At 35.0% G+C, this 26,064-nt stretch overlaps 1 protein-coding gene, 1 long non-coding RNA gene and 10 other non-coding genes across 12 annotated transcripts; 1 reads left to right on the forward strand and 11 right to left on the reverse strand.

Annotated features, from left to right (window-relative positions):
• The first annotated feature begins 9,086 nt into the window (after nucleotides 1-9,086).
• On the forward strand, nucleotides 9,087-13,915 carry LOC130465337 (uncharacterized). The gene is made up of 5 exons (XM_056834135.1): nucleotides 9,087-9,204; nucleotides 12,711-13,070; nucleotides 13,128-13,177; nucleotides 13,248-13,467; nucleotides 13,554-13,915. The coding sequence occupies exons 1-5, from the start codon at nucleotides 9,087-9,089 to the stop codon at nucleotides 13,913-13,915; spliced, it is 1,110 nt and encodes a 369-aa protein (XP_056690113.1).
• Nucleotides 13,916-16,661: 2,746 nt separating this feature from the next.
• On the reverse strand, nucleotides 16,662-20,227 carry LOC110777195 (uncharacterized). Its single transcript, XR_008933075.1, has 2 exons — nucleotides 19,949-20,227; nucleotides 16,662-17,288 (listed from the first exon to the last, which is right to left on the reverse strand). It is a non-coding gene; the product is annotated as an uncharacterized lncRNA (long non-coding RNA).
• On the reverse strand, nucleotides 17,417-17,501 carry LOC130466650 (small nucleolar RNA R38). The gene has a single exon (XR_008926821.1). It is a non-coding gene; the product is annotated as a small nucleolar RNA R38 (small nucleolar RNA).
• LOC130466673 (small nucleolar RNA snoR97) lies at nucleotides 17,792-17,898 on the reverse strand. The gene has a single exon (XR_008926842.1). It is a non-coding gene; the product is annotated as a small nucleolar RNA snoR97 (small nucleolar RNA).
• Nucleotides 18,048-18,161, reverse strand: LOC130466648 (small nucleolar RNA Z278). Its single transcript, XR_008926819.1, has one exon. It is a non-coding gene; the product is annotated as a small nucleolar RNA Z278 (small nucleolar RNA).
• LOC130466646 (small nucleolar RNA Z103) lies at nucleotides 18,545-18,642 on the reverse strand. The gene has a single exon (XR_008926817.1). It is a non-coding gene; the product is annotated as a small nucleolar RNA Z103 (small nucleolar RNA).
• LOC130466645 (small nucleolar RNA Z103) lies at nucleotides 18,817-18,913 on the reverse strand. The gene has a single exon (XR_008926816.1). It is a non-coding gene; the product is annotated as a small nucleolar RNA Z103 (small nucleolar RNA).
• LOC130466683 (small nucleolar RNA snoR117) lies at nucleotides 19,232-19,303 on the reverse strand. Its single transcript, XR_008926852.1, has one exon. It is a non-coding gene; the product is annotated as a small nucleolar RNA snoR117 (small nucleolar RNA).
• On the reverse strand, nucleotides 19,368-19,461 carry LOC130466651 (small nucleolar RNA R64/Z200 family). Its single transcript, XR_008926822.1, has one exon. It is a non-coding gene; the product is annotated as a small nucleolar RNA R64/Z200 family (small nucleolar RNA).
• On the reverse strand, nucleotides 19,516-19,600 carry LOC130466649 (small nucleolar RNA U54). Its single transcript, XR_008926820.1, has one exon. It is a non-coding gene; the product is annotated as a small nucleolar RNA U54 (small nucleolar RNA).
• LOC130466448 (small nucleolar RNA SNORD18) lies at nucleotides 19,633-19,707 on the reverse strand. Its single transcript, XR_008926675.1, has one exon. It is a non-coding gene; the product is annotated as a small nucleolar RNA SNORD18 (small nucleolar RNA).
• LOC130466647 (small nucleolar RNA Z199) lies at nucleotides 19,792-19,876 on the reverse strand. The gene has a single exon (XR_008926818.1). It is a non-coding gene; the product is annotated as a small nucleolar RNA Z199 (small nucleolar RNA).
• Nucleotides 20,228-26,064: the final 5,837 nt, after the last annotated feature.

Here is a 26,064-nt window from a genome sequence, read left to right on the forward strand (position 1 = left end):
TATTATTTATTATTTACTATTTATTACTTCCTCCGTCCCACGTTACTTGTTACACTTTCCTTTTTCGTCCGTCCCAGATTACTTGTTACACTAATTAGGAATGACCCCACAATTATTATATTGTCTCCCTCTTCCCACTAAATTTTTGTTTGTCTCCACACTCTTTCTCATTCAATTAAAAAAAATACCTCACTAACTTCTATCACAATTACTTTTTCAATAATATAACAATTGATAACCAAACAACCACTTATCACCTAAAAATTTATGCAAAGGTAAGTGTAACGAGTAATTTGGGACGGGGGGAGTATTTATTATTTATTATTTATTTCTGTAATATTTTGTTAAGTTCACTTCAGTTCAGTTCAGTCCAGTTTAGTTCAGCTCTAAAAAATAGGGCCTTAGAGAGTGGTAGTGTTGGATGATTTTAAGAGGAGTAGATGTGATTTTTTGTTGTTTTTAAGTTTTATATTGTTAAAAGTAATATTTGAGCGGGTTTAGTTTAGAGTTTGGGTAGGGATGGGTTTTAAGGGTCTCTGTGTAGGGTCCGGGTCTGAAAAAACTGGAACCCTTACCCACCTACCTAATAACTCATATATTCATATTCTACCCTTACCCTAAAGGTTCTAAAAAATTGAGATCCATACCTTAATTTTAGGGTAGGGCCGGGTCCGGGTAGGGTCCTGGACCCGTTGTCATCTTAACAGCTTCCTTATAAAGTCGTCCCAATTTACTTACCCCGTTTCTATAAAGGACATGAATTTACTAATTTTATCTAATTTCTCTCACTTAAAAGACTCACTTGTATTTCTACTTTCTAAAAAAGTTGACACATTTCACACTAACAATATTAAAAAAAATACCCACTATCAACTTGTAACATCCCGACCTCTAAATCACTTATTAAAGCATAATTAGCAGCGGAATTAACCTAATTTGGTCGGGACATTACTGCCGTAACTCCCTCTTGGGAATTACAAGGCAACCATCAATCATAAGCTATTAAACTCCAAGATTAACATAATGATCCTTTTTAAATCCTTAATAAAAGTACGTAACTTAATCCAGAATCTTTACTTAAACTTGTTACAACTTAACATTGACTTAGGTGAACATGGTAATGGTGAAATCCTCGCCACTACTCGTTTCCGTGGTCCCCAGCAGTACCTAAAACGGAAAACAAAACGGTGAGCCGAAGACTCAGTAACGAGTTACCCTAGCATCGTAACATCATTTCAATTCATTTTATTTAGTAAACATGGAGAATAGAATATAGTAAAACATTTAATAAATCATCATTTCAGAAGTATCATTTCGAAATATCATTTCAGTAATATCATTTCAGTAATATCATTTCAGGAACATTATTTCAGGAATATCATTTCAGGAATATCATTTCAGGAATATCATTTCATTAATCTTTTTCCTTTTTTAACAGTATTATTCTGGTCGTCAGGACTTTACAGGAAAACATGGTAGGATGTCTCCTACGAACAGGGGAAGCCAGTGCTTCATAACAGGGGGAGTCAATGCTCCATAACAGGGGAAGCCAGTGCTTCATTTCAGGGGGAACCTTGGTTCCATATCAGGGGAAGCCAGTGCTTCTTATCAGGGGGAACCTTGGTTCTATATCAGGGGAAGCCAGTGCTTCTTATCAGGGGGAACCTGGGCTCCATATCAGGGGAACTTGACCTGTTCTTACACTTTCATTTATCATGTTTACATTTCTTTTAGTTGAACATTAATCAGGAAAATCTCATTCATTCAGGATTGTTCAATAAAACCATTAAATCTCGTTATTTCATAAAATCATTACTTTCAGGAACAATAATTCATTAAATCAATACTTTGCATAAAGCTGCATTATCATAAAACAATTCAATCAAATCATACTTGTAATCCCGCAAATCATAAAACATCATTATAAAACATCAATCATTCACAACATTATTCATAAATACATTTCGAAGGGATTGCGGGTACTAGCAATAACCGTTACCTCAATTCCATGATTGCTAGGCCTTTTTCCTTGGTTCGTTCGTCCTGAGCTCCGAGTCCGATTTCTTTCAAAGTATCAAATTATTGAATTAATTACTAAAACGATAAATTTCTTTAAAACTAATACGATTTTAAAATAATGAATATGTATTTTATAATTTCGAAATTAATGAAATATTATTTATTTCCAAAAATCTGTCAAATTATATATTTTAAATCATTATTAATAATTTATTTTATTGAAATGTTTAAGTAACTATTTATTTTCATAAAACATTTAGATTGATAAATTTATAAATAATAATTTTATAGATAGTGAATTTTGAAATGATGAATTTAATAAAAATATGAATGTTTATAATTTCTTGAAAATATTATTAAACGAAATTTCAATCAAAACATATATATACATTTCTTAAATCGATTTACATGAAATGTTATTTAATTTCATGAATCAACGAAAATATTATTTAAATCCATCTTTCAGCCCAAAATATAAACATTTAATTATCATTTAAAATTCTTATAATTAATATAAGAGAAAATAACAACAATTAATTAGAGCCTAAATAAATAGTAAAACTCACTTTGAAAAGAATTTGGGCCAATTTGTTTTGGGCTTGTGCGTGGGAAATAAAGGAAACAAGGTTCCAATTTGGAACCTGTTTCATTCGAAAGGGAAGCACGAAAAAAAGGGGAAGGGGGCACGAAGGAAACAGGGGAGGGAGGTTCAAAACAGAGGAAGGAGAGGAGAGAGAGAGAAGGTTGGGTTGGGCTCGGGTTCTGGACGGCGCGGCAGCACCGGAACCGCGCCTGGGAGGCGGCGAAGGTGGTGGTTCGTGGTGGCAAAACACGGGGAAGGGAAAAAAAAGGGTGGTCGTATAAGAGGAGGGGGAAAGCAGGGGAGTTGAGCGTGGGTTGGGAATTTCTGGGCGGTGGCAGCGGCGGTTCGCCGGAGAATATAGGGCGGAGGTTGGTTGATAACTGATGAGGGTGGTCGGAGTGTGGTAGTTGTGGTGTTGGTGGTGCGGCAGGAGAAAGGGAAGAGAGAGCAAGGGAGTGCGCGAGGAGGAGGAGGAGGACAATAAGGGGTGGCTGCGACGGTGGTGGATGATCGAGGTGGTGCTAGCTAGGCAGCAGGGTAAGTGGTGATTGACGATGGTTCTGGTGGCGGCAGCCACCGATGGTGATGGTGGTTGCAACTGAAATTGAAATTGAAATTGGGTTGGTTATTGAAATTCAACTTGAAATTGGAGTTGATTGTATGAATAATTGGGGCAGATTTCTGCTCTAATTTATAGTTTTAAGTAGAGTGAAAGGGAAGCTAGAGCCCTTGGGGAGCAAGGCATGAATAAGGACTGAAATGAGGGAAGGAGGAATGAAGAAACTTCTTCATTCTTGTACGTGAAGAGAAGGAAGAGAAGAGAAATGAAAATTGTGTCCCTTAGGGGTATTTCGGTCATTTCACGAAATTAGGCAAAATTTCTGAAATTCCATTGTTATATTTAGGAATTGACAAAAATAGAAATCCTTAATTTAAAACAAGTTTTGAAATAATTCTTTGTAAAATTATCGATAACATAAAAAAAATTTAGTTTTCGAATGAATTAAGAATGTTCCGAAATTATTAAAAATTCGAAATAAATAAGATTTTAAGCTCGTGAAATTAAATTATTAAAATCTAAAAAAATAAATAAAGCGTGTAACGATATTAAAATTCAATTTCCATAAAACTTCATTAATTAAAATAAAGTTTGAAATTAGGATTTGAAACGGTTTTAAGCTAAATAAAAATAATTTAGCATGATTAATCAAGCTTTAAAAATTCGGGGTATTACATTCTTACCCCCTTAGAAAAAGTTCCGTCCTCGAAACTTGAAAATTAGACGTATAAAATGATTGTTAAAAATCAAAAACATTCGATTAAAAGTATGATATTTATTTTAAAATCAAGATTTCACAATTTCATTCCAATTCCGACAATGTCTAGCTTTCATTCCGCCATCTTCTTTGATGACTCCGCTTCAACTCGAGACCTAGAATCGAAGAGTAAAGAATGCAAAAGGGGCAAAATTATATTGATCCTTAATCGTCATTAAGGTCAATTACATTCCGCCATCGTCTTTCGTATCTCCATTTTACTTCATAAAATAGGATCGAGGAGCAAAGAACATAAAAGGGGCAAACTTGTTAGCTTAGACTAGGCTCCCATTTTACTTTGTGATATCTTGTTTGAAAATATTTTCTACCGAAAATAGTAACTTTTAATGCAAAATTATAATTCTGAAAATATATGTGTATGTAATGAGAATAAATATTAATCTAACAACTAGAATACTCAAATAATTTGTAAAAGTCATTTGTTATATCAATCTCGTACTCTGAGCTCAGGAGAACTTCCATCGGAGACGGCTTCCATGTATAACAATTAGATTACCCATATAATCAAGTCAGCATAAACATAATCCATATCATATAGACATAGTTCATAAATTGAAGATTTCATATTCAACATAAGCATAACATTCCTAATCTTTTGATCTAACACATGAGCGTGATGTAACCTTGCATTTTGTTGTATTTAGCATGTGCGATGATGAAAGCAATAAAGCAAATAAAGCAACATCACAATAGTAATTAAATAAGTGAGAAATTAGTAAATACAAGAACCCCTAGAAATGGACTAGGGAGTAGGTCCACAATGCCTAGAAGGACTAGGCAAGTAAAGTTGCATAATTGAAAGTGCGGAATTGAAATGCGTTATTGAAAGTGCGGAATTGAAAGTGCGGAATTGAAATTGCGGAATTGAAAGTGCATAATTGAAAGGTGTGTAATTGAAATTGCAATATTGAAATTTGTACTTGGGCACATGAGATCCGAACGCCAAACGGCTACTTAAAAATAAGTGCGCTCGACACGAATTCAAAGCCAAAAATCTCAACTTGGGAGAAGTTGTTCATCCCAAAGTAACCTAGATTTTGCATATAGAATTTGAACTTGAAAGTTTGAATCTTGAAATATTGAACTTGAAATACTTGAAATATTGAACTTGAACTTGAAATATTGAAATTAAGAGACTTGAATCTCAAAGATCGGGCCTTTTAATGTTGAAAAGGTTAGATCTTTGATGTGCTCTTGCTTTGAAAGGATCCTAGTTTAGGGAAGTAGTCATGAACAACCCTAAATATTGTTGGATCTTGAAATTTGAAAACTTGAACTTGTATATTGAAAAATGAAGTCTTGAATCTCAAAGAATAAACCTTTAAAAGTTAGAAAGGCATCATCTTTGATTACTCCATACTTGAGAATGATTCTAGTTCAAAGAAGTGATTACAAACAACTTTGAACATCCTTGAATCTTGAAAGTTTGCATTTTTGTATTTTGAAAAGTTTGGATTTTGAAAAGATGTATAATTGTTGCAAGTGACATTTTTAAGAGTAAAAATGCCAACTTACTAATCATTTTGAAATAGAAAATCAAGACATCATTGAATAGATTAAGGTTGGGATTCGGAATTACCTAGTTAGGTTTAGGCAAGCTTTCCGATTAGAACTCCCAATTGCTTAAAGCTTGAAGATTGTATGGTGTTTTTGGAGGATTTTGTATTGATTTTTGTATTGAATTTTGAGGTGCAATTTTTGTATTACGACGTTATGTGTCAATTTTGCCTCCCTAAACTGCTCAGAATTAGGGGTATTTATAGGGGGATTTACTGCTAAACGCCAGCCATTGCCAGTGCAGCACGCAGCTGGCAGCGCTGGGCGCTGGTGACGTGGCAGGGATGCTGCCAAAACAAGGACGCGGGCTCCGTCCTTGCCTTTTCTTGTATTGATGTACCTTCGTACTATTTGTACGAATTTTGGCGTGTAGTATTTTATTGGGGCTTAAGACTTGATTTTGCGTCTAAAAACAAGCCGTTTTGGGTTTTTGAATTCCAATTTTTACGGGACGGGGCCCGGCTTGCTCGGTTTTGTGGGTCGGCGCCCGAATTTGACTTATATGATTTTGACTGGAAAAGGCCTTGTGAAACCAATGGGATAGCCCATTGGGTGAGATTGTATTTGGATTTTGAAATTGGTTTTTGGAATTTGTATTTTGCACCGAGTTCCGGGATGGGAACGACCTCGGGAATTGGACTTTGGCTCTTGGATTTTTGACATGCTTTTAGCAATTGGAATTTCCTCACAGAGTTACTCCAACTACTTAACAAGGATAATGGTATCGTCATCATCCCAATGGGGAGACACAAATTAGGTGTCTACAGAAGCCCCCACTTTGGCTGAGCGTTCGGTTAGGAAAGCGCAAGTCAAAGTACTTCAAAAGGGACGGAGAATGATCAAGATGTTCTGCAATCAAGACCACTCTTTGTACGTCGGTACCTGCAAAAAACAGGCGTTAGAAAAAAGGATAGAGTCTACCTCCATTCGTCTGTGACGACTCCGGTTCGTACTTGTACTGCACTTTCGTCTTTGTGGTTAGGACGGAGCTTGGCATCGAAAATTTTGAATTTTGAATTCTTGAATTTTGAATTTTAAATTTTTTGAATACCCGGAGTTAATCCGTTGGGGATGTGCTTCACTGGGGACAAGAGATTTTTACTGGCCCTTGAGATTTTGAAATTTCGGCTGACTTTCCTAGAGCTTGAGTCCGTTGGGAGTCGAACGCCTAAATTGTTGTATTTTTTTTGGACTTTGTATCCTTGAAATATTCATCTGTTTGTACTTGGAGACACAGGAATATACCTGTATTTTTGGAAAATAGCACGATTTGACGTTTGATGCTTAATTGGTGCAGGAAACCGTAGCAGCAAAGGACGTGTAATCAGCACGGGAGACCGCGCGCTCTGAAGATTCCTGCGCATGCAGCAGGCAGCGCTGGGCGCTGAGCTCGGCGTTCGACGCGGGGCAGCGCTATATAAGTGCCCCTTGCCGTGCCATTTGAAGAGCCATCTCTTGCTTTCTTGCTTTCTTTTCTCTCTCAAAGGTCGAATTGTCTCCCCTTGGTCTTGTTCTTGCCTTGTCTATGTAAGTATTTCATGTTTTGCTTATGAAATAACTCTAGGATTGCATGTAGTTTTGAATTTCTTGTACTTTGAAATGCTTGTTGATATGATGTTAGGCTTCTTGAATCTTGTAGAAAATTGTTTGACAGCCATTTGAACTTGAACTGTTGGAACTTGTAGTCTTGAATTTTGTATGCAGGCGCCTCGGGTGAGAGTGCGTCGCTGGATGCTCTTGATTGACTCCTTGAAGAGGCATTGTGCCAAGCTGACCCAGAAGCTTTCTGGCCGGGACAGAGAGGTGCTTTTCTTGACTTTGAAATTTGTATTCTGGAAAACCAAAACTTGGATGTTGACTCTTAAAATTTGTACTTTGTATAGGAGCGCCGTCGAGGTCGCAGAGGTTCCGTTGACAGGGAGCCTTAGGCGGAGACTTCGCTGAGGCAGGAAGGACCGAGCTTGGATCTGGGACAGGGGTCCAGTGCCGGTACTTTCCAGAGGCATTCTGATGCCCAGAGGGGAGCTGCCCCTTTTGTACATGCTGATCCTACCAGGCATTCTTTTGGGGGTGCGAGCAGTTCGAGGCCCTTTGTTCCTCCTCCTGGTTGCTACTTCGGAGGTAGCGGTCCTCAGCCTTGGGGTGCGGATGCTTGGGCTTACTGGTCGGAGATGCGAAGGAAATAATGCCCTTGGTCCAAGTATGCATTTAATGCTAAGTCTAATAAATGCGGTTCAGTGTTAATTATACAAGTTAATAATTCAGTGAGATCAAGTGAACTGTATGCCTAGGCTAGAGGCCGCTTCAGTTCATGTGGAATTAATAATATTAATCCACAGCTTACTCTTGTCTGAACCCGTAGGGTCACACAAATAGTACGTGAACGGATCAGGTATTTAAGTGAATTAAATACTCCATCTATGGATATTCGGAATCGACGGATCTCGGTTCTAGTGGGAGCTGAAATCGTCAAAAGGAAAATTATGGATGCTCCGGAAACGATGATATTGCCGGAAACGAAAATATGGATCGTATCGGAAATATAAATATTATCCATGTCGTAGATGTTGCCGGAAACGAAAACATGGTACGTATCGGAAAATATTATCGGAAATGGAAATATTGCCGGAATCGGAAATATTGCCGAAAACAGAAATATTGACGAATCGGAATCAGAAAATAAGTTCGGAATCGGAAATATTAAATATTGGTTCGAAACGGAAATAAATTCCGGAATCGGAAATATTAAATATTGTTCGAATCGGAAATGAATTCCGGAATCGGAAAATTAATCGGAAGCGCGTCGTACGAAATAAGCATCGGACGAGCTTGCTAGACGAAGGCCCAGCACGAAGCCAGACCCACGCCTAGCAAGCCCAGCGCGTAAGGCATGAGCAACACAGCAGCCAAAGGAACGCAAGGCCCAGCGCGCCCTTGGGCTGCAAAGTAGCACACGGGCTGCGAGCAAGGGGCAGTGAGCTCGTGTGGGCTGCGAGCCTGCGATGGGCTTCTCGCGCGCGCGATCATGGCCTGCTCGCTTGTGGGTCGTGCTCGTGTGCGTGTTGGAGTTTGTGCATGCATCGAATCCTTAAGCGATTAGGATTAGATTAAAATATTAATTTCCTAAGTTACTAGTTTTAAGTAAACTCTATTAGAATAAACTCTAATTCTAATAGATTTAGAATACTTGAATCCTAGTAGACTTCTAATTCCATTATTCCTACTCTATAAACATGTGATGGCATTCACAAATTTATAAACACATAATTTCAATTTTCACCTAGTTTTAAGGATTAAAACTAAGCCTAATATTTGCCTAAAATATGCGAACATATTCATTGAACCTTAGGTGCAATTCTAGTTACTTAAATCTAAGGCGGATCCGAACATGCTGTGGACTATCTACAGAGGGACGACATTTGGAGTCCTAGACTTGTTCTTGTTCGGTTCGGGCGCAGCTAGGGAGGGCACGCTACAAAGTGTATGTGTCCTAATTTATGCTAATTGTTATGTGGCAATTAATTTGGATCCCTGGCTTTATGGTTTTCCGCATGATTTATATTCATTTATATGTATCATAACCTAACAAGATGGAGAGGATGCGTCAGGCTCGGATGTTTGGGGCGCCGTACCAGTTCATGGCGATGTCGCCGCCTTATCAGTACCCTTCCTCTCAGCAGGGAGTTTATCCCTCCCCTGGCACTCTTCGTATCTCGGAGCAGGATCCTGGTACCCCTGGGACGGAGCTGGATTGGGATCTGGAGCGCTTTAGGAGCCGAAACAGGGACAAGGAGCCTGTGGTTGACATCACGGCTGATGATGACTCGAACTGACCCTGCATGGTAGCGAGTTCCATCTTGCCTTGGTTTGATTTTGTATGGATTGATTTGTATTTGTATGGATTTGTACGGTTTGTGATTTGAATTTTGTATGGTTGTATGGTTTTGAACTTGAATTGGTTTGAAATTTTGAAGTTTGGTTTTTTGTATGCTTGAAAATTTGAACTTGTATGCGTTGTGTATGCCTTTGAAATTTGTAGCTATATGCATGCATGAGGAATTTGCAAAAAATTTGAAAAAATTTGCCCATTTGGTTAGGAAAAGCGCAAGTCAAAGTATATTCAACTTTTGCTATGCATATGCAGACTCGACTTAGGATGCCGATCTAGGACTAGAATGCTTGAAATTTGAATAAATTGACCCGAAATCTGCCCGAAGCGTTGACTCAGACTGCTTGAAATTGCGCGGCTTGCGGCTTTAGAATCTTGAATAATGGAGGTTGTACTCTGCTGTCCGTAACACTAAAGGGTGTGTACTCGAAGTCATAAAAGAGGACGGTGGCCTCGTCCTTCGCTGCAGGCCCCTGCGTTTGGCGCAGGGCTCGGCGCCTGGCGCCAGCGTGCTGTCGTGCAAGCCGACTCTTGTATAAATAGGGAGCTTGTCGGATCATTCTTGTGCAACAATCCTTCCCTGTTGTTCTTTGCATACTACTTCCTCGCGAAAAAGAAGAGAGAATATGGCTATGTGTTTTAAAAAGGCCTTGAACTCGTGGCTTGGTTCGTTAGGCAAATTGGAGAAGAGGGAGCTCGATGGCCTGCATCTTGGGGTGCTCGCTTCTTTCCGGTTTGTAAAGCTTGATGTGCACTTCCTTCTTGCTGCTCTGGAGGCTTGGGATCCAAATCATCGTGTCTTCCACTTTGGAAATAATGAGGTATGTCCCCTCCCTGAGGAATTTAGCGCCATATTGGGGTGGCCCATTATGCCGGAACCATGCATGCCTAGTGTTGAAGAACCCTTTTTCTTGGGCTTTGAAAGATATTTGGGCTTGAAGCCCCCACTTTTGAGTGCTGTTGTATATGGTAGAGGGGTGGATTTGTCCCTCCTTGTCACCTACTTTGTTGGGCTTGATGTTCCCAAGGTTTTCCGCTTGAGGGCCTTGAGTTTTTGTATCTTTGCTCGCTTCCTCTTTCCGAAACAGGGGTTTGGCAGTGGTGATGCCTCCCTAATAGAGATTGTAGAGCAGTTTGCTAGTGGTCGGGACCCAATGCCGCTCGTGATTGGCGAAACATTGATGGGCCTTGACATGCTGAAGTCGGACCCCTCTTCCTTACCGTCGGGAAGTCCGGTGTTACTCCAAGTAAGGATCTGGAGCTTTCTTGTATATTGAATTTGTACTTGTATTTTGAAGGTTGAATATTGAATTTTTTTTCTTGTATACTCCCCAAGGTCTGGCTTATGGAAAGGCTCATGCTGGTGGCACCACCGGAGAACATGGAAATCTATAATAGAAAGGGGCTCACTGTGCGGCCCATGGTGTATGGCCGGCTTTCCTTCGATGAGTGGCGAAGCGCACTTTCTGGAATTGGATCTTGTATAAGGTGGGTAGTTCCTTAGTGGGGGATTGCTGCCATGAGGCATGCCCCTGGTTTTACTGCTTTGAGGGTGCCAAGCCTCACAATGCTGGTCTTCTACTCGCCTGCTCGAGTGATGAGACAGTATGGTTTGAGACAGGAGATCCCGGACTGTGCTGAAGAGAACCCGAAACCTGTTGTGCTGAATGCAAATCGACTTGAAATTTGGAGGCGGTATTGGGTCGCCAAACCATTCTTGAGTGTTCAATACCCGCCCGAGCCTGATACTCTGTCAGCGGGATACATTGTTTGGATGAGAGGCCTAAGCCAGAGGGACATTTCTCTCTCTGGGCCAGCTAGAGTCCGAGGTTCTAGAGCTAGACGTCCTGTATCAACTGACTATGAGGAAGGTGACGGGAGTGTGGCCCATCCGGTGCTTGTGCGTGTGCGAGCAGCGACGAGCGCGAACAGCAGCAGGGCGCGGCAAGGCGCGTGCGGGGGCGAGGGTAAGAGAGGCGAGTTAGTGTGGGCGAGTGTGTGGGCCAGCACACGAAGGACAGGAGCAGCAGCGACGCAACACAACAGTACCAACACGCAGCGACAGGCGTGCGTGCTGGGCGAGGGGGCGACAAGGGGCGCGAGGGAGTGTGCGCGAGAGGCGGGAGTGCGGGTTGTGTGCGAGAGGCACGAGCAGCGTGCACGAAGAGAGGAGAGGGCGAGGGTGCGTGCACGAAGGCATGAGGCAGCGAGCAGCGATGCTCGGCTGCGCGGGCAAGGGGACAGGCGCAAGGAGCCGGGTGAAAGGAAAGGGAGGAGAGAGAGATTATGAGGGTTTAATGAGGGGATCTCATGAATTAAGTGAGGTACTAATAGGCTTCCCTAACCCCTAGTGGGCTAGGATTAGGGATTTAATATTGGGCTTTGCAATTGAATATTTGGGTTTGAATTAGGACTTGAGGCTTAGAATCTCTGTTGGGTTCACCAACTGAACGAATAGGGATTGGAATTAATTCAAACTTTTTGAAAATGGCCCAATAAATTCCCGGTAATGAGTAATGAATTTATTTAAAACATTTCGGGTTTTATAAAAATAATTATTATTTTATTTAAATAAAAATACATTTAAATTAGCATTAAATGCAATTTAATTTCTAAAAATCCCCAAAAATACTTTATAAATATAATAAAATATATTTTTAAATTCAGAAAAATACGAGGTATTACACGTGATATTTTATCGGAGGAATGACAGTTAGGTATCCGGAGAGAAACTCCGTGGTGTCGTGGTGGCATTGTGATGGTCGTTACCGATAGTGGTCTCATTTTCAAGTATGTGCGTGATCTGTCTCAGCTTGTTGTAATGCTTTTGATTTTTTTATTCTAATTCTAGAGTTCTTTGAACTTTAACGTTGTTTATTCATTCGTTTTTATGTTTTTTTGTTGCTATTGATTGAACTTTTCATCTGCTTGCATGTGTTTTTTTTCTTTTGGATAATTATATAAAGGTAAGTAAATTTCAGTGATTTTATCGGTAATATTTTGATGTGAATTGTGGTCAATGATGTTTGACTGATTTTTGGTGTAGTTATGTTGCTTCTTCAGTTAATGTTGTTAATTCTTGCTGGTGATATTATGTTGTTGTCCTCTTTTTCTTTTCCTTTGATCTCATACCTTGCCTCCTCTTGTGTGTAGTATTGCGGCAGAGTGTCGGTGATCAACGGCGAATACAAGGGGGGGCCTGGGTGGGCCTTGGCCCGCCCCATGAAAAAAAACCTAAATCTTCAGTAAAAAAAAGAAAAAGAAAAAAAAGGAACTGATAAGAACTCTACGTGGCGTAATAAAGATGTACAAAATGTTGTGTTAGGGAATGCTCCACAAAATGCTCAATATATAGCTCTGGACATTCAGAAACAAATTTTTCACATCTTTGCTCAAAAAGTGCAAAATGAAATTCGCAAAGAGATTGGTGATTCAAAATTCTGTATTATTGTTGATGAATCTCGAGATGTATCCAAACGGGAACAAATGGATATTGTCATAAGATGTGTTGATGGGTATGGGATTCTGCGAGAACGGTTTTTAGAGTTGATACATGTCAAGGATACTACTTCCAAGACTCTTAAAGAAGAAATCACCACATTTTTGTCTAATCATGAGCTAAGTATTAATAATCTTAGAGGTCAAGGATATGATGGAGCCAGTAATATGCGCAGGGAGTGGAATGGTTAGCAAGCTTTGTTTGTAAAAGATTGTCCATATGCATACTACGTGCATTGTCTAGCACACCAACTGCAATTGGCTCTTGTTGCTGCTGCAAGAGAAGTGTTTGAGGTTCATGAATTTTTCAAAGATTTAATATTTATTGTGAATGTTTATTTATTTATTTTATTCTTCTTCTAAGCGTCATGATGAATTACAAGATAGACAAGTAACTGAGTTAGAACACTTGGTTGAAATTGAGGAGGTTGAGACTGGTAAAGGGTTGAATCAAATTGGCACCTTGAAACGTCCCGGGGATACTAGATGGAGTTCTCATTTCAAGTCCATATGTAGCGTTGTAAAGATGTTCAATGCTACTCGTTCTGTCCTTGAGAAAATTGCTACTGATCGTCAAGCCACTTGTTCTCAACGTGGAGATGCCACTTATGCTCTTAAAAAGTTATTGGCTTTTTATTTTTTTATTCATTTTACACGTGATGCAATACAGATGCACTTTGTCGAGCTTTGCAACATAAATCAATAGACCTTTTAAATGCTATGGATTTAGTTGCGAGCACAAAATCTTTAATTCAGAAGTTTAGAGATGATGGATGGGAAAATATTTTACAGAAGGTACTCTTATCCTGCAACAAACATGCCATCATAGTCCCTGATTTGCAAGTTCCTTATTCCGATTTTATTCGTTCTCGGCGTAACAAAGATGTAATATCGGTGGAGCATCACTATAGAGTGGATGTATTTACAGCTACCATGGATCAACAAATGCAGGAACTCAATAGTCGTTTTAGTGAGCAAATTAACAACATAGCTGCTTATTGGTACAACTTTGAATCCTATCGATGGTTATAAGCACTTCAATGTGAAAAAAAATTGTCGTCTTGCAGAGAAATACTATCCCGGTGACTTTTCAGATCATGGAAATTTTCATTTGAAATATCAACTTTAGATATTTTATTGTGATGCTCCTAAACATCTAGAGATGAAGAGTTTGTGCATTGTAGCAGATCTATGTCGAAGTTTGGCCGAAACTGGGAAGTCAGATGTCTACCATTTAGTTGACATATTGATTAGACTTATTTTAACACTTCCAGTTAGTACATCAACTACTGAGAGAGTTGTTTCAGCAATGAAAATGGTCAAGACTAGTTTGCGGAATAAGATGGAAGACGACTTTCTTTCAAACTACTTGGTTGTGTATATAGAAAAAGAAATTGCTGAAAAGTTTACGGTTGAATCCATCACAACAGATTTTAATTCTATGAAACCAAGGAGAGTTCAATTTAGTTGAAAAAAATACTTTATTTATTTATTTTATCAAATAATGTTTTTATGAGAACATGTAGCTACATTTTTTTCAAGACACAATAATTATTTTTGAATGTAAAGTTATACGTTCTTTTCGTACTAGTTAAATTTCTTGTTATATTTAGTTTGGCCCAGGTGATAATTTTTTTCTGGATCCGCCGCTGTCGGTGATGACTGGTCTGTCGAGGGCAGCGAGGTCTTTTCCTCCATGATGTTGTTGCGTTGATGCGTTGGTGCTACAATTTCTCACAGAGAACTTTCTACATCCATTCTTGCATCAGAAATGTATTCATAAAGATGGCGCTTCAAAAGGAACTAAAATTCTCAAGGGAAGAGGAAGGTCGAAAATGTAATAGTTTAGTCAACGATTAAGTGTAATAATTCTGTTTTCATTCAAATTAATTTCGTTTTAGTTAAAAATATTTTCGTTTTAGTTTAAAAATTATTTTCTTTTAGTTAAATAATAATTTTGTTTAATTAATTTATTTTTAGTAATGGTTAAATTGGTTTTAGTTAACAATAATATATTTCATTTTAGATATACTTTTGTTATATATTTAGTTATGAAATTTAGGGTTTAGTTACATTTTTGTGTGGGTTAAATTCATCTTCGGTTTGAGTTACACTTTTTTAAGCAATGGCCGGAGCCAATTAGGTAACTTGAAATTCAATGATTTAAGCAATGGAACCAAGTCGTTAAGCAATTAAACTACTAGGTTTACATATATAAAGGAAGTATTTGTTAAACTAACTGGTTCCAATACTTAACTAATTGAATTTCAAGTTAACTAATTGAAACGTTTAAGCTTGAAATTCAATTACTTGACAACCAATTAGTTAAGCGCTGGAACCAATTAATTAATCACTGGAACCAATAAATTAAGCAATGAAGCAATTAGTTAAGCAATGGAACCAATTAGTTAAGTAGTAGAAAGAATTAGTTAAAACAGTGGAATGAACTAGTTAAAGCAATGGAACTACTTAATTAAGCATTGGAACCAATAAATACAATTTCGTTACGCTTGAAATTCAATTAGTTAAGATTGAACCAAATTAAGAAATGGAACCAATTAGTAAGCACTTGAAATCTGGAACTAATTAGTTAAGATTTTCTGAGTTTTATTTATGATTTCAAAAGTTTTAGTTAAGATTTTATGAGTTTTAGTTACGTGTTGTTAATTTTAATTAAGATTCTACTAGTTTTAGTTAAGATTTTCTTAGGTTTAGTTACAAATTATCGTGTTTTAGTTAAGATTAAATCGATTAATAAAAATTCATTGCTAGCAAAACTAAAGTGATATTATATTGGGCTAGGGGTAATGTTTTTTGTCTTTGACCCATCTTTTACTTCGAAAAGGGTTTTGACTCATGTAATTGTTAAAGTGATATTTTTTTTCTTGCCATCATAATTTTTTGAATTTTTAGTTAAGATTTTTCAAGTTTTTGTTTAAAAAAATTGAGTTTTAGTTATGGTTTTGGAATTTTTAGTTAGAATTTTTTGAATTTTAGTTAGGGTTTCAGACATTTTTGAGTTTTAGTTACATTTTTTAGTTTAAAAAGAATTAATTTTTTGAGCGTTAGTATTATTTCAGCAGTTTTAGTTACAGTTTTAGTTAAGATTTTAGAAGTTTTAATTAAGATTTTTTGAGTATTAGTTACGATTTGAGAAGTTTCAGTTACATGTTTTTTAGTTTTACTTAAGGTTTCAAAAGTTTTAGCTACATTTGTTTGAATTTTAGATAAGATTTCAGAGGTTTTACAACGGATTTAAAATTCATATAAAACCTCTTCACAGGTCATTGTAACTTATCATGTTTAATCATGTATTTAATAAATAAAACATTTATTTGTTTTTCAAAAGGTCTTGCGCGCACAAGGTGTACAATAAATTTATTGTACACCAAGTTTTATGCAGTTTTTTGTAACTTTAACCTATTTTTCTGTAACTTTTATATTATAAAATTAAAAAGTTGATAGATAAACATTTTAAAGGGTTAAATGATTAATTTATACATTATTAGTGATTTTGAAGAAATAATTTTTATTCAAATGAAAAATTTATCATTAAAAAATAGATAACTTTTACATATATAAATGTAACTTTTAAGCATTTTGAATCAACTTTTACTCTGGTGTGCAATATTTATTGTACAACCATTATAAATAAGAATTTGTGTTTGTGTTTGTTAAATAAAACAAAAGAAAATTTAATAATAACTAAGAAAATTATTCTTAACTAAAACATTATTATTTGAAACTAAATATATAACAGAAGTATAACTAAAACAAATGCAAAAATAACTAAAACACTTTATTTCATAACTAAGTTTAACAAAATTATAACTAAAACAAAATCTACAAAAAAAACTACGAAATACTTCAAATTTCTTGCAATCGTATTCATTGGTTTTTTGTACAGCTTTAGTAGCCATTTCATGGGCTTTACTTGTACAATTCACAAGCCTATTCGCAAAACTTTAGATCTCACAACATAAAGTAACGAACTCCAAATTGCAACACGGATACTACTGCAAAGTTTGTTATGATATTTATACAATCGCTAAAGATTGTAACGGATTGAATCTGATGTGAAATTACTCATAGCCTCACCCTGATCCGCGCTCATAGCTTCTATTTCCATCTGCTTATCCTTTCCATTTCCATCTTCAGACTTCCACAATTGTTTCCAGATTCATTCCCACCTCTCAAATTACTTATATAACATGACCGCCAAAGGATTCAGTCCCACCTTCCCACTATAACAATCCCAGCTTGTGATTAGATTCGTCTTCAACTTCACCTTCTAACTAAAAGGTTGGGAGTTTTATCCCCACTAGAGGCACTTTAAAGAAGGATTCTCTTTACCATCTCCCAAAGTTGACAAGTTGACCAATGCAAGTTTGACTTTTCATCTTAGCTTCGAAAAAACATTCAAAAATAGCTGGCAAAATCTCAGTTCAAGGAAAACCTCTAAAACAAAAAATTTGCATACGGAGTAAATTAAAACCAAAAATAGCAAACATGAATAAGTTTCTGGGCAATGTATTAAATGTCAGATCACAAATTTTCAGCACAATTGTCTCAGACAGGGATAACTGTGATATTTATTCAAATCTCATCATCCACAATACTTAAAACTACATTGCCCAACTTTTTTATTAAAATCTATGAAATTCATCAAATAAACTTGAAAAAATAATACAAAATTGCCTCAGACCGTCCTAGTACGAATTTATCAACAATATGCATTGGCATATTCTGCAATCAACCATATTTACATTCATCACGGGCAACTTTTGAGAAATAATAATATGCCAAATAATTCTGAGAATAAATTTAATGTTAAAACTTATAAGTTATAACCATTGAACCATACAAAGCAATTTAAACAAATACAAGCAATTAATTTAATTGGAAATCATATGTAGTGCCGTTATTTAACTCCAGTCCCGTAGGTCCGAAGGAAGAAGCTGATAGACGACACTCAATTTCTGAGTTTTGTCAGTCCAATTACCCACATATTGTCAAGGTATACAGAGTGTATTTAAAACTCAACAATGATCAATTCACTGGAAAATAATCACAACTCCATACATTAAAAAACTGAGTCATTACAGAGGTTATATACTCATTCATAAAACATGAGAAGAATAATTTTAATCAAAAAAATACTATAACCTCAGTAAATCCAGGAATATCATACGAGTGTAATTTCACCGAGAGGTTCCCCCTGTTAGACAGGGACTCAGATCCATTGCATCTCATTTATTTGGATTATATCATCAATGGTCTGGCTTCAATTCGTATGATGACGAACAAACTTGGGTTTCATTTACCCTCAATTTATTAAAAAATTAGGTTCAGATTGGTACATATGCGATACAAATAACGCATATTTGCTTTAATAAGACTGGTAGAAGACAACAAGTGAGATCAGTAATGGTTAAAATGTATCGGTCACGGTAAATTCAGAAACACGGACCAAATAAGTATTCATCATCTCTCACAAAATAAAAATTAAAAATAGATCAGTTATTTCAAATCGAACATCTGGTAAATTAATCATCCCTTCCATCTATCTTACCCCGAAGAAGATGTCTTGATAAATACAATCCAGTATCATTTATCATTAGGATTCAAATAACTTATGATTCGGGCAACAATTGAGAAGGAACGGATCAGAAATCTGGCTTGAATTCTCAAGAAATGAGAATTAAATTAGCTCAGTTATTTCAAAGTCGATCATCTGGGGAAATAATCATCACTTCCAACTCCTTCATCCAGACGAAAAAAAAACATTTGCTTTAGGACTTATTTACATTCTCTGCCGAATGATATTATTCATTCATTTCGTTAATTACACTTATTGTAGATTAAGTCGAGTAAAGGAGTAACAGTGTAACACCCGGCTAAGTAGTTCGGTATCGAATAACAAATAAAAATAGACGGATCAGAAATCTGGCTTGAATTCTCATAAATGAGAATTAAATTAGCTCAGTTATTTCAGTGTCGATCATCTGGGGAAATAATCATCATCTCCATTTTAAATTAGTTACATTAAGATTTTAATATAGGACGTCTGAACGCATAAACCATTATAGAAATGGAAAATGCTAGAATCTTAATTCCCAAATATTGGCAACGTACAGCGCTATAAACGATATTGAAATAAGCGTTTCAGAGACTCTAATTTATTGCCGCTTTTCACAATTTAGTTAGCAGATGATTAAAATAAAGAAATAAAGAAGGCGTCAGTGTATTTTGTTTTTCTCATCAAATTTAGCTTAGTTAGAGCCTCAGAGTTTGATGGTAAATACTAAACATCACTGCCAGATATTAATTCAAAACGTAAATTCAAATTGGCCTCAGAAAATTTGTTAAAGAACTCATCAAAATTTCAGATAGTACGGACAATTATGTAAATCCTAGGCCATAAATTACAACAAAAAAAAATTAAATTTTGGAAAAAACACAGGAATTTGAGAAAATAATGATATTGTTACTCAGAAATAAGGATTTTTATCTCACAGGTTGAAACAACCTCCGAAGTCTGACATGTGAATTATTCCATCAATTCATCAGAGCAACTAAATTACAGAAAACAAAAAATAATCAAATGTTTGAGAAATAATTGAAATAACAGCAACTCTCATAGAAAAATTATGAATGACAACACAAATGATTCAGAATAGCGTATATTGCCTTTACAGGCGAAGAAATCATCGAGCCGCTGATAATTTTAAAAAAAGAAAAATAGTTGTGAGATCAGAAATGGTTAATTGGTATCGGTCATGGTAAATTCAGAAACACGGACCAAATGATATTCATCGTTTCTCACAGATCTACAAACAGTTTTGAAATCACAAATCGCATATTTGGAATTGAAAAACAAGGAGTTGAAAGGGAGAGAGAGAGAAAACAATCATCAGAGACTTAAATACCAAAATAATCATAGAGATTGGGAAAATCTATCATGTATTTGCAGATATTTCTCATCAGATGATTGATGCTTCGAATAGTAGGAGAGAAAAAAGTATGAAAAAATGCAATGAAGACTCGGAGAGAAGTGTTGTTTACCAGGCAACGAGGAAATGTGCGGCGAGAGCAGCGATGTTGATGATGGAGAACAATGGTTTGGGTGGAGTTATTATATGAGTTTGTAAAGGGGTTTAAGGTGAAACCCTAGATCGGACGGCCGCAAGCCCGCAAGGCCCGATTATTGTAGTAAACGGGGTTAATGATAAAAAAATTGAACTTTGAGACTGGCTGCGGTGTAAGGTTGAACAGCAGCAAAAGGCCCATTGTTCAAGTTAAACCCAAAACAGAATGACTCTTTTCTCGAATAGGAACGATTGAAACCTAAATTAACCTAAACCTAAATCTAAATCTGAACCCGAATTAATAATTATATCAAGATGGCGAACTCTTGGTAAAAATACTCCTTATTATTTTTGTTATACTAGTTGTTGGACCATCCAAGTTATAAAAAATATTTTGTACAAATGTTACGTAAAGGACGAGTACTTACGAGTACTTAAATTTTTATGGTAAACTGGTATAGTACTTGTGAGATGCACAGTTTATGATCTAAATATTAACGATGCATGGATTCTATTAAATTGTTAAGTTAAAATAAAACTCTTATATATACACCAACTGGTATATTTTATATATTAGATTAGATTAGTTTTTTTTATTTTGGATTGAATTTTGTTTTAGATTTATTTTTTAACTATTAGAGTGTTCGATTTTGGATAAATTTGTATATGCATAATATTAGTAATTAATTAATAAAAATATCAACGTGGTACCTAATTATTTATCTACTTGGCATTTGACTTTTATAATTCAAAAATAATTTCGAAATCTTATTTTTCATTGGCCGAACCATTAGATTTCCATGGCGCTTTAATATTGGAATAATGTTTGATTTTGGATTGATTTTTTTTAGATTAGTGTTTGATTTTAGATGAATTTTATTTTAGATTTTTTTTTAAGAAAACTAGTCTTAAATCCCGTGCGATGCACGGATTTTGTTTTATATTTTATTATTAATTGCTTTTATTTATGTTATTAGGTGACATTTCGGTTCATTTTTTTTGTATGTGCATGCATTTAGTTTTTATTTTCTTTTTTGTTTTTCCTCAAATCACTCAATTCATATTATACACTAAATTTACGGAACAAAATAAGAAATCGAAGTGGATAAGTGAAATAAACTTATTGTGAACAATTATTATTAACAGTTGAATAATAAAAAGGTACTCTTTGTTAATTAGCACCACACAAATGACAAAATTGAGTAACGGGACATTATAAGGTTGGAAATACAAATTTAAATCTTTTATAATTTAAAATTAATTCAATTACATGAACTTATTGTTATCTTTTATAACTTCAAAATTAATTTAATTTAATTTTTATTAGTCAATTTTAAAAGTCTCCTATCTATTTTAGGTAAATATGAAGATTACTGTTTTTTTAATACAAAATTTTGATTAGTGTTTGATTATGGATTGAATTTTATTTTAGATATTTTTTATTATTATTATTAGAGCATTTGATTTTGGATGGAGTTATATATATAGGTAATTAATTAATTTAAAATATCTATTTGCCTCTGTTATTTAGATATATTCCCTCCATATTTATTTAAAAGATACAATTTTCTTATTTGGCCGTATGTAATTAAAAGATACACTTTCTATTTTTGGCATGTCATAGTCCCCGCTTCCAATTATATTAACCTTTTTCTCATTCTTGTGGCCCCCACTTATTCACATACTCTTTTTTTACTACAATAGCTAACTCACCAACTATTAATTTCTTACAATAAATAATAACTCAATAACCCACTTTCATCTTATTTTAATAAACACGGAGGAAGTATTTGATTTATTGGTCGGGATGCTCTAGTTTCTTGAATATAATTTCGTGTTCAGGAAAAATAAGGGTTATGTTTTGGAGAAACTTTTGTGTGAGACCGCCTCACAGGAAAGATCGCCTTGTTGGCAGTCTTGCTGGCAGCCCCGTTGGCAGCCATGTTGGCGCATGTGCTGACGTCATGCTGACGTCAGCATGTAAATTTTTTTTTAAAAAAAAAAAATTGAATTTTTTTCTGAAAATTACTTTTTTTTAAAAAAAAAAAAATTTGGATTTTTTTTTCAGGCTTAACTAATTGGACTTCAGGCTTAATTAATTGGACTTCAAGCTTAACTAATTAGATTTCAGACTTAACTAATTGGAATTCATGCTTAAATTATTATTTTTTCAATTTTTTTTTTCGAAATTAAAATTTTTAATTTTTGTTGGGTACTAACTAAACTAGTGTAAAACATAACTAAAAGTAATAAAATCATAACTAATTGAATAACAAAATAGTTAAGGTATAAAAACAAATAGTTAAATTTATGAGTCGAATAGTTATTAATTTTAAATACTCATTATTAACTAAAACTCATAAAATCTTAACTAATTAGTTGCAATGCTTAACTAATTGGTATCAGTGCTTAACTAATTCGTTCGTTGCTTAACTATTTGGTTTCGTTGCATAACTAATTAGTTTCGTTGCTTAACTAATTGAATCTCAAACTTAACTAATTAGTTCCAGTGGTTAACTTAATTAAATCCAGAGCATAACTAATTGCTTCCAGTGCTTCACTAATTAGTTTCAGTACTTCACTAATTGATTCAGTGTTGAACTAATATGTTACATTACTTAACTGGTTTATTACATTGTTTAACTAATTGGTTCCGAAGCTTAACTTATTAGTTTCATTTTTTAACTAATTGATTCAATTTCTTAACTAATTGGTTTCAATGCTTAAAAATTTGTATCTTAACTAAAACTCTGAAATTCGTTATCTGAAACTCAAAAATACATAACTAAAACTCAAAAAATCTTAACTAAAACCAAGAAAATCGTAACTTAAACTCGTGAAATCATAACTAAAACTCGAAAAATCGTAACAAAGGCTTGATTTGAAACTAAAAAATACGTAACTAAAACTCAAAAAACCTTAACTAAAACCAAGTAGATCGTAACTAAAACTTAAAAATTCATAACTAAAACCTAGTAAATCAGAAATTTTAACTTAAACTTGAAAATCCGTAACTAAAACTCAGAAAATATTAACTAGATTTCAGAAAACCTTAACTAATCAGAAATATTAACTAAATCTCGAACATTTAATCTTAACTAAAATAAGATTATTCTTAACTAAAATGAAATAATTGTAACTAAAACAACAATATTCTTAACTAAAACAACAATATTCTTAACTAAAAGAAGCATTCTTAACTGAAACGAAATTAACTAAACCATCAACATTCTTAACTAAAACAAAATAAATTATAACTAAAAGAATCATATTCTTAACTGAAACGAAAGACCTAAAACTAATTAAATACAACAACCAATTGCTCCTTCGAGACACCGCAAGGCTTAGCAGCCACCACAAGGCTTCTGCAGCTTACCACACCAACAACACGAACAACACCGAGCACCAGCAAGCAGATCGTCGAGATCGCCTAGACCACGCGCCGCACCGAAAAGCCACCTCTGCTCGCGACAACTCTCCTCCGTCCTTCGCCGCTCAATCTCTCTCCGCCTAAGCGCCACCCCAACTTTCCGTCGAGATTACCTAGACCACACAACAAATCAATCAAATACACAAACCTAAATTTTAAAATCAAAAAAAATGAAAAATAAAAAACTTAAGGAACAGATCTAGCAGTGGATGCTCGCTCACACCTTTGATCAACAAAATTAATCAAATACAAAAACAAAATCAACAAAATTAATATAAAAAAAACCTAAAAAATCAAAAACCTAAATCGATCGAAAAAATCAATCGAACATCGATAAAAAATCCAAGTCAGGATTTCAAAAATAAAAAATCTAAATACATGAGGAAGAATGGAGGAGAGATGAAGAAAAGAGGTGGAAGAATTACCTTAACCACCACCGTGACCAGGCAACCATTAACGCAACCACGAACTCCTCGCGCAACCATAACCTCGGCAACGACGACGCTAAAATTGTTCAATTCGCTGGAGTTGATCGCGACGGAGATTCTCTCTCTTGCCTCCGACAACCGTCGTTAATTTCTTCCAGAATTAGGTCTGGAGAGGAGAGAGAAGAGAAGAGTGTTTAAGAGAGAGAAAGGGGGCCGAGTTGAGGGGAGGGTAAGAAATGAATTAGGGTTTGCAAATGGGAAGGAAAATGTGTATATATATTGCTGACGTCAGTATGTTATCAGCGATTACGTGTCATTATTAGTGCCATCAAGGCGGTCTTTTCTGTAAGACCGCCTTACTTAAAAGTTTGTATATGTTTTTTTTTTTTTTTTTTTTGACGGGTGTAAAAATAATAATTTACGTTTAAATAAATAAATACAAATTTTATTTGTATTTTGAGATTTAAATTTGATGTACTACGTGTGTTAAAAAAAATGCCCAGGGGCTTTAGTTAAATAATCATTCAAAATTATATTTTTAAAATTATGATATAAATGAACACTAAATTTGTTTAACCAACAATATATGCTACTAATTTAATTTTAGAGGTGTAATACAATTGCATGCGTTTGTTTAGGATTGTTAAATTATCCCCGCACAATTCTCATAAAAACCAATTGTATTAGGAGCCCTCGTAATACTATAACTCTACTCTATATATACTACTATATGTATATCCTACTACGAATATATGTAGTATCAGCAATAGTGACTCTTCCAACTTCAATTTGCAAAGATAATGATCTAATTTTTTATTGGTTGGTTTATCAACGTGTCACAAACATTTTTTTAATTCTAAAATAAATTACAAATCTTATTTCTTATTGGTTGGTTTATAATGTTTTCCTAGGTGGCGCTCTAATATTTCAGCAAATATGCCTCCTTTATATATATAATATATATATTAGATTTATTAGAGTGTTTGATTTTAAATGAAATTGAATATATTAGTAAATAATTAATTAAAATGTTAAAATATCTACGTGACACCTAATTATTTATCTACATGACACTCGATTTTTTTAATTCAAAAATAAATTAGAAATTTTATTTTTCATTGGGCGAAATCATTACATTTCCTACGTGGCTCTCTAATAATTCAGCAAATATGCCTCTTATATATATATATATATATATATATATATATATATATATATATATATATATATATATATATATATATATATATATATATATATATATATATTAGATTTGCATGAAATATAAACTATAGCAATATAAAATTATAATCTAAACATAACTTATAAATATTATTCTAATTAAGATAAATAGATTTGTCATTGCCCATTCAACGTCTTATTTTGTTAAAAAAAAAAAAAAAACCAAAAAGGTTAGGCATATGAGCTCTTCTCTAAAGGGATAATTAATTTTATACATTCTCTTAAAATAATTCTTGAAGATGATGTAATAACTACATTTGACATCCGTGTGATGCACGGTTTATAATCTAGATATAAATTTATATTTAGATTGTAAATCGTGCATCACACGGATACTCTACTAAAACACAGGGCACTTATTCTGAGGATGACAAGTGTCACTGTTGATTAATTAGTATTTTATAATTTTTCTTCCAAAACTCTACATTTATCTATTATTTGGGGGTGTTTAGTTAGAAGAGGCTTGAGGGAAAAAGAGTTTTTTGTGGTGAATTAGAGGTTCGACATTTAGAAAAAGCTAACTGGGAGTGTTTGGTTAGGAGATGATTGGAAGAGAGTTTTGGGGTGAAAAAGCTAATTTCTAAAAAGCTCAATATAGGAGCTTTTTGTAATTAGAGGTTTGAGAAAGTGGATGAAAATGATTATTTTGTCCTACTATTGCCTATCATTACAACCTGTTGTGGGATCTTTTCCGGTGATGACGTGTCACGCGTTCCTCGGAGGTATCAAGTATGAGCTGACACAAACCTCTGGCAACCTGCAAAACAAGAATATTCCTGTAGGAATATTCCCTCCGATGCTTAAGTAAGTATAGGCTAGAGAGATAAGTGATTTAGAGAGAAGGCAGAGCAAATATAGCTTTTGGGTAGGTGGGAATGAATTGATCGTTTTTCTTACCTTGGGATCTGAGCTATTTATAGGGCTAGGGTTTCTTGGGAATTGATCCCTCAACCCTAGCTGCAGGATGTGTTGCCTACTGGGGATTAGGGACAC

Source organism: Spinacia oleracea, chromosome 1, assembly GCF_020520425.1.
Source record: "Spinacia oleracea cultivar Varoflay chromosome 1, BTI_SOV_V1, whole genome shotgun sequence".
In the NCBI taxonomy this organism is placed as follows: Eukaryota; Viridiplantae; Streptophyta; class Magnoliopsida; order Caryophyllales; family Amaranthaceae; genus Spinacia; species Spinacia oleracea.

Coding starts and splice junctions, on each gene's coding strand:
- LOC130465337 (XM_056834135.1), top strand. CDS start 9,087: ATGGAGAGGATGCGTCAGGCTCGGATGTTTGGGGCGCCGTACCAGTTC. Junction 9,205..12,710: donor TCCCTCCCCTGGCACTCTTC/GTATCTCGGAGC, acceptor ATGTTGTGTTAG/GGAATGCTCCACAAAATGCT. Junction 13,178..13,247: donor CTGCAAGAGAAGTGTTTGAG/GTTCATGAATTT, acceptor TCTTCTTCTAAG/CGTCATGATGAATTACAAGA.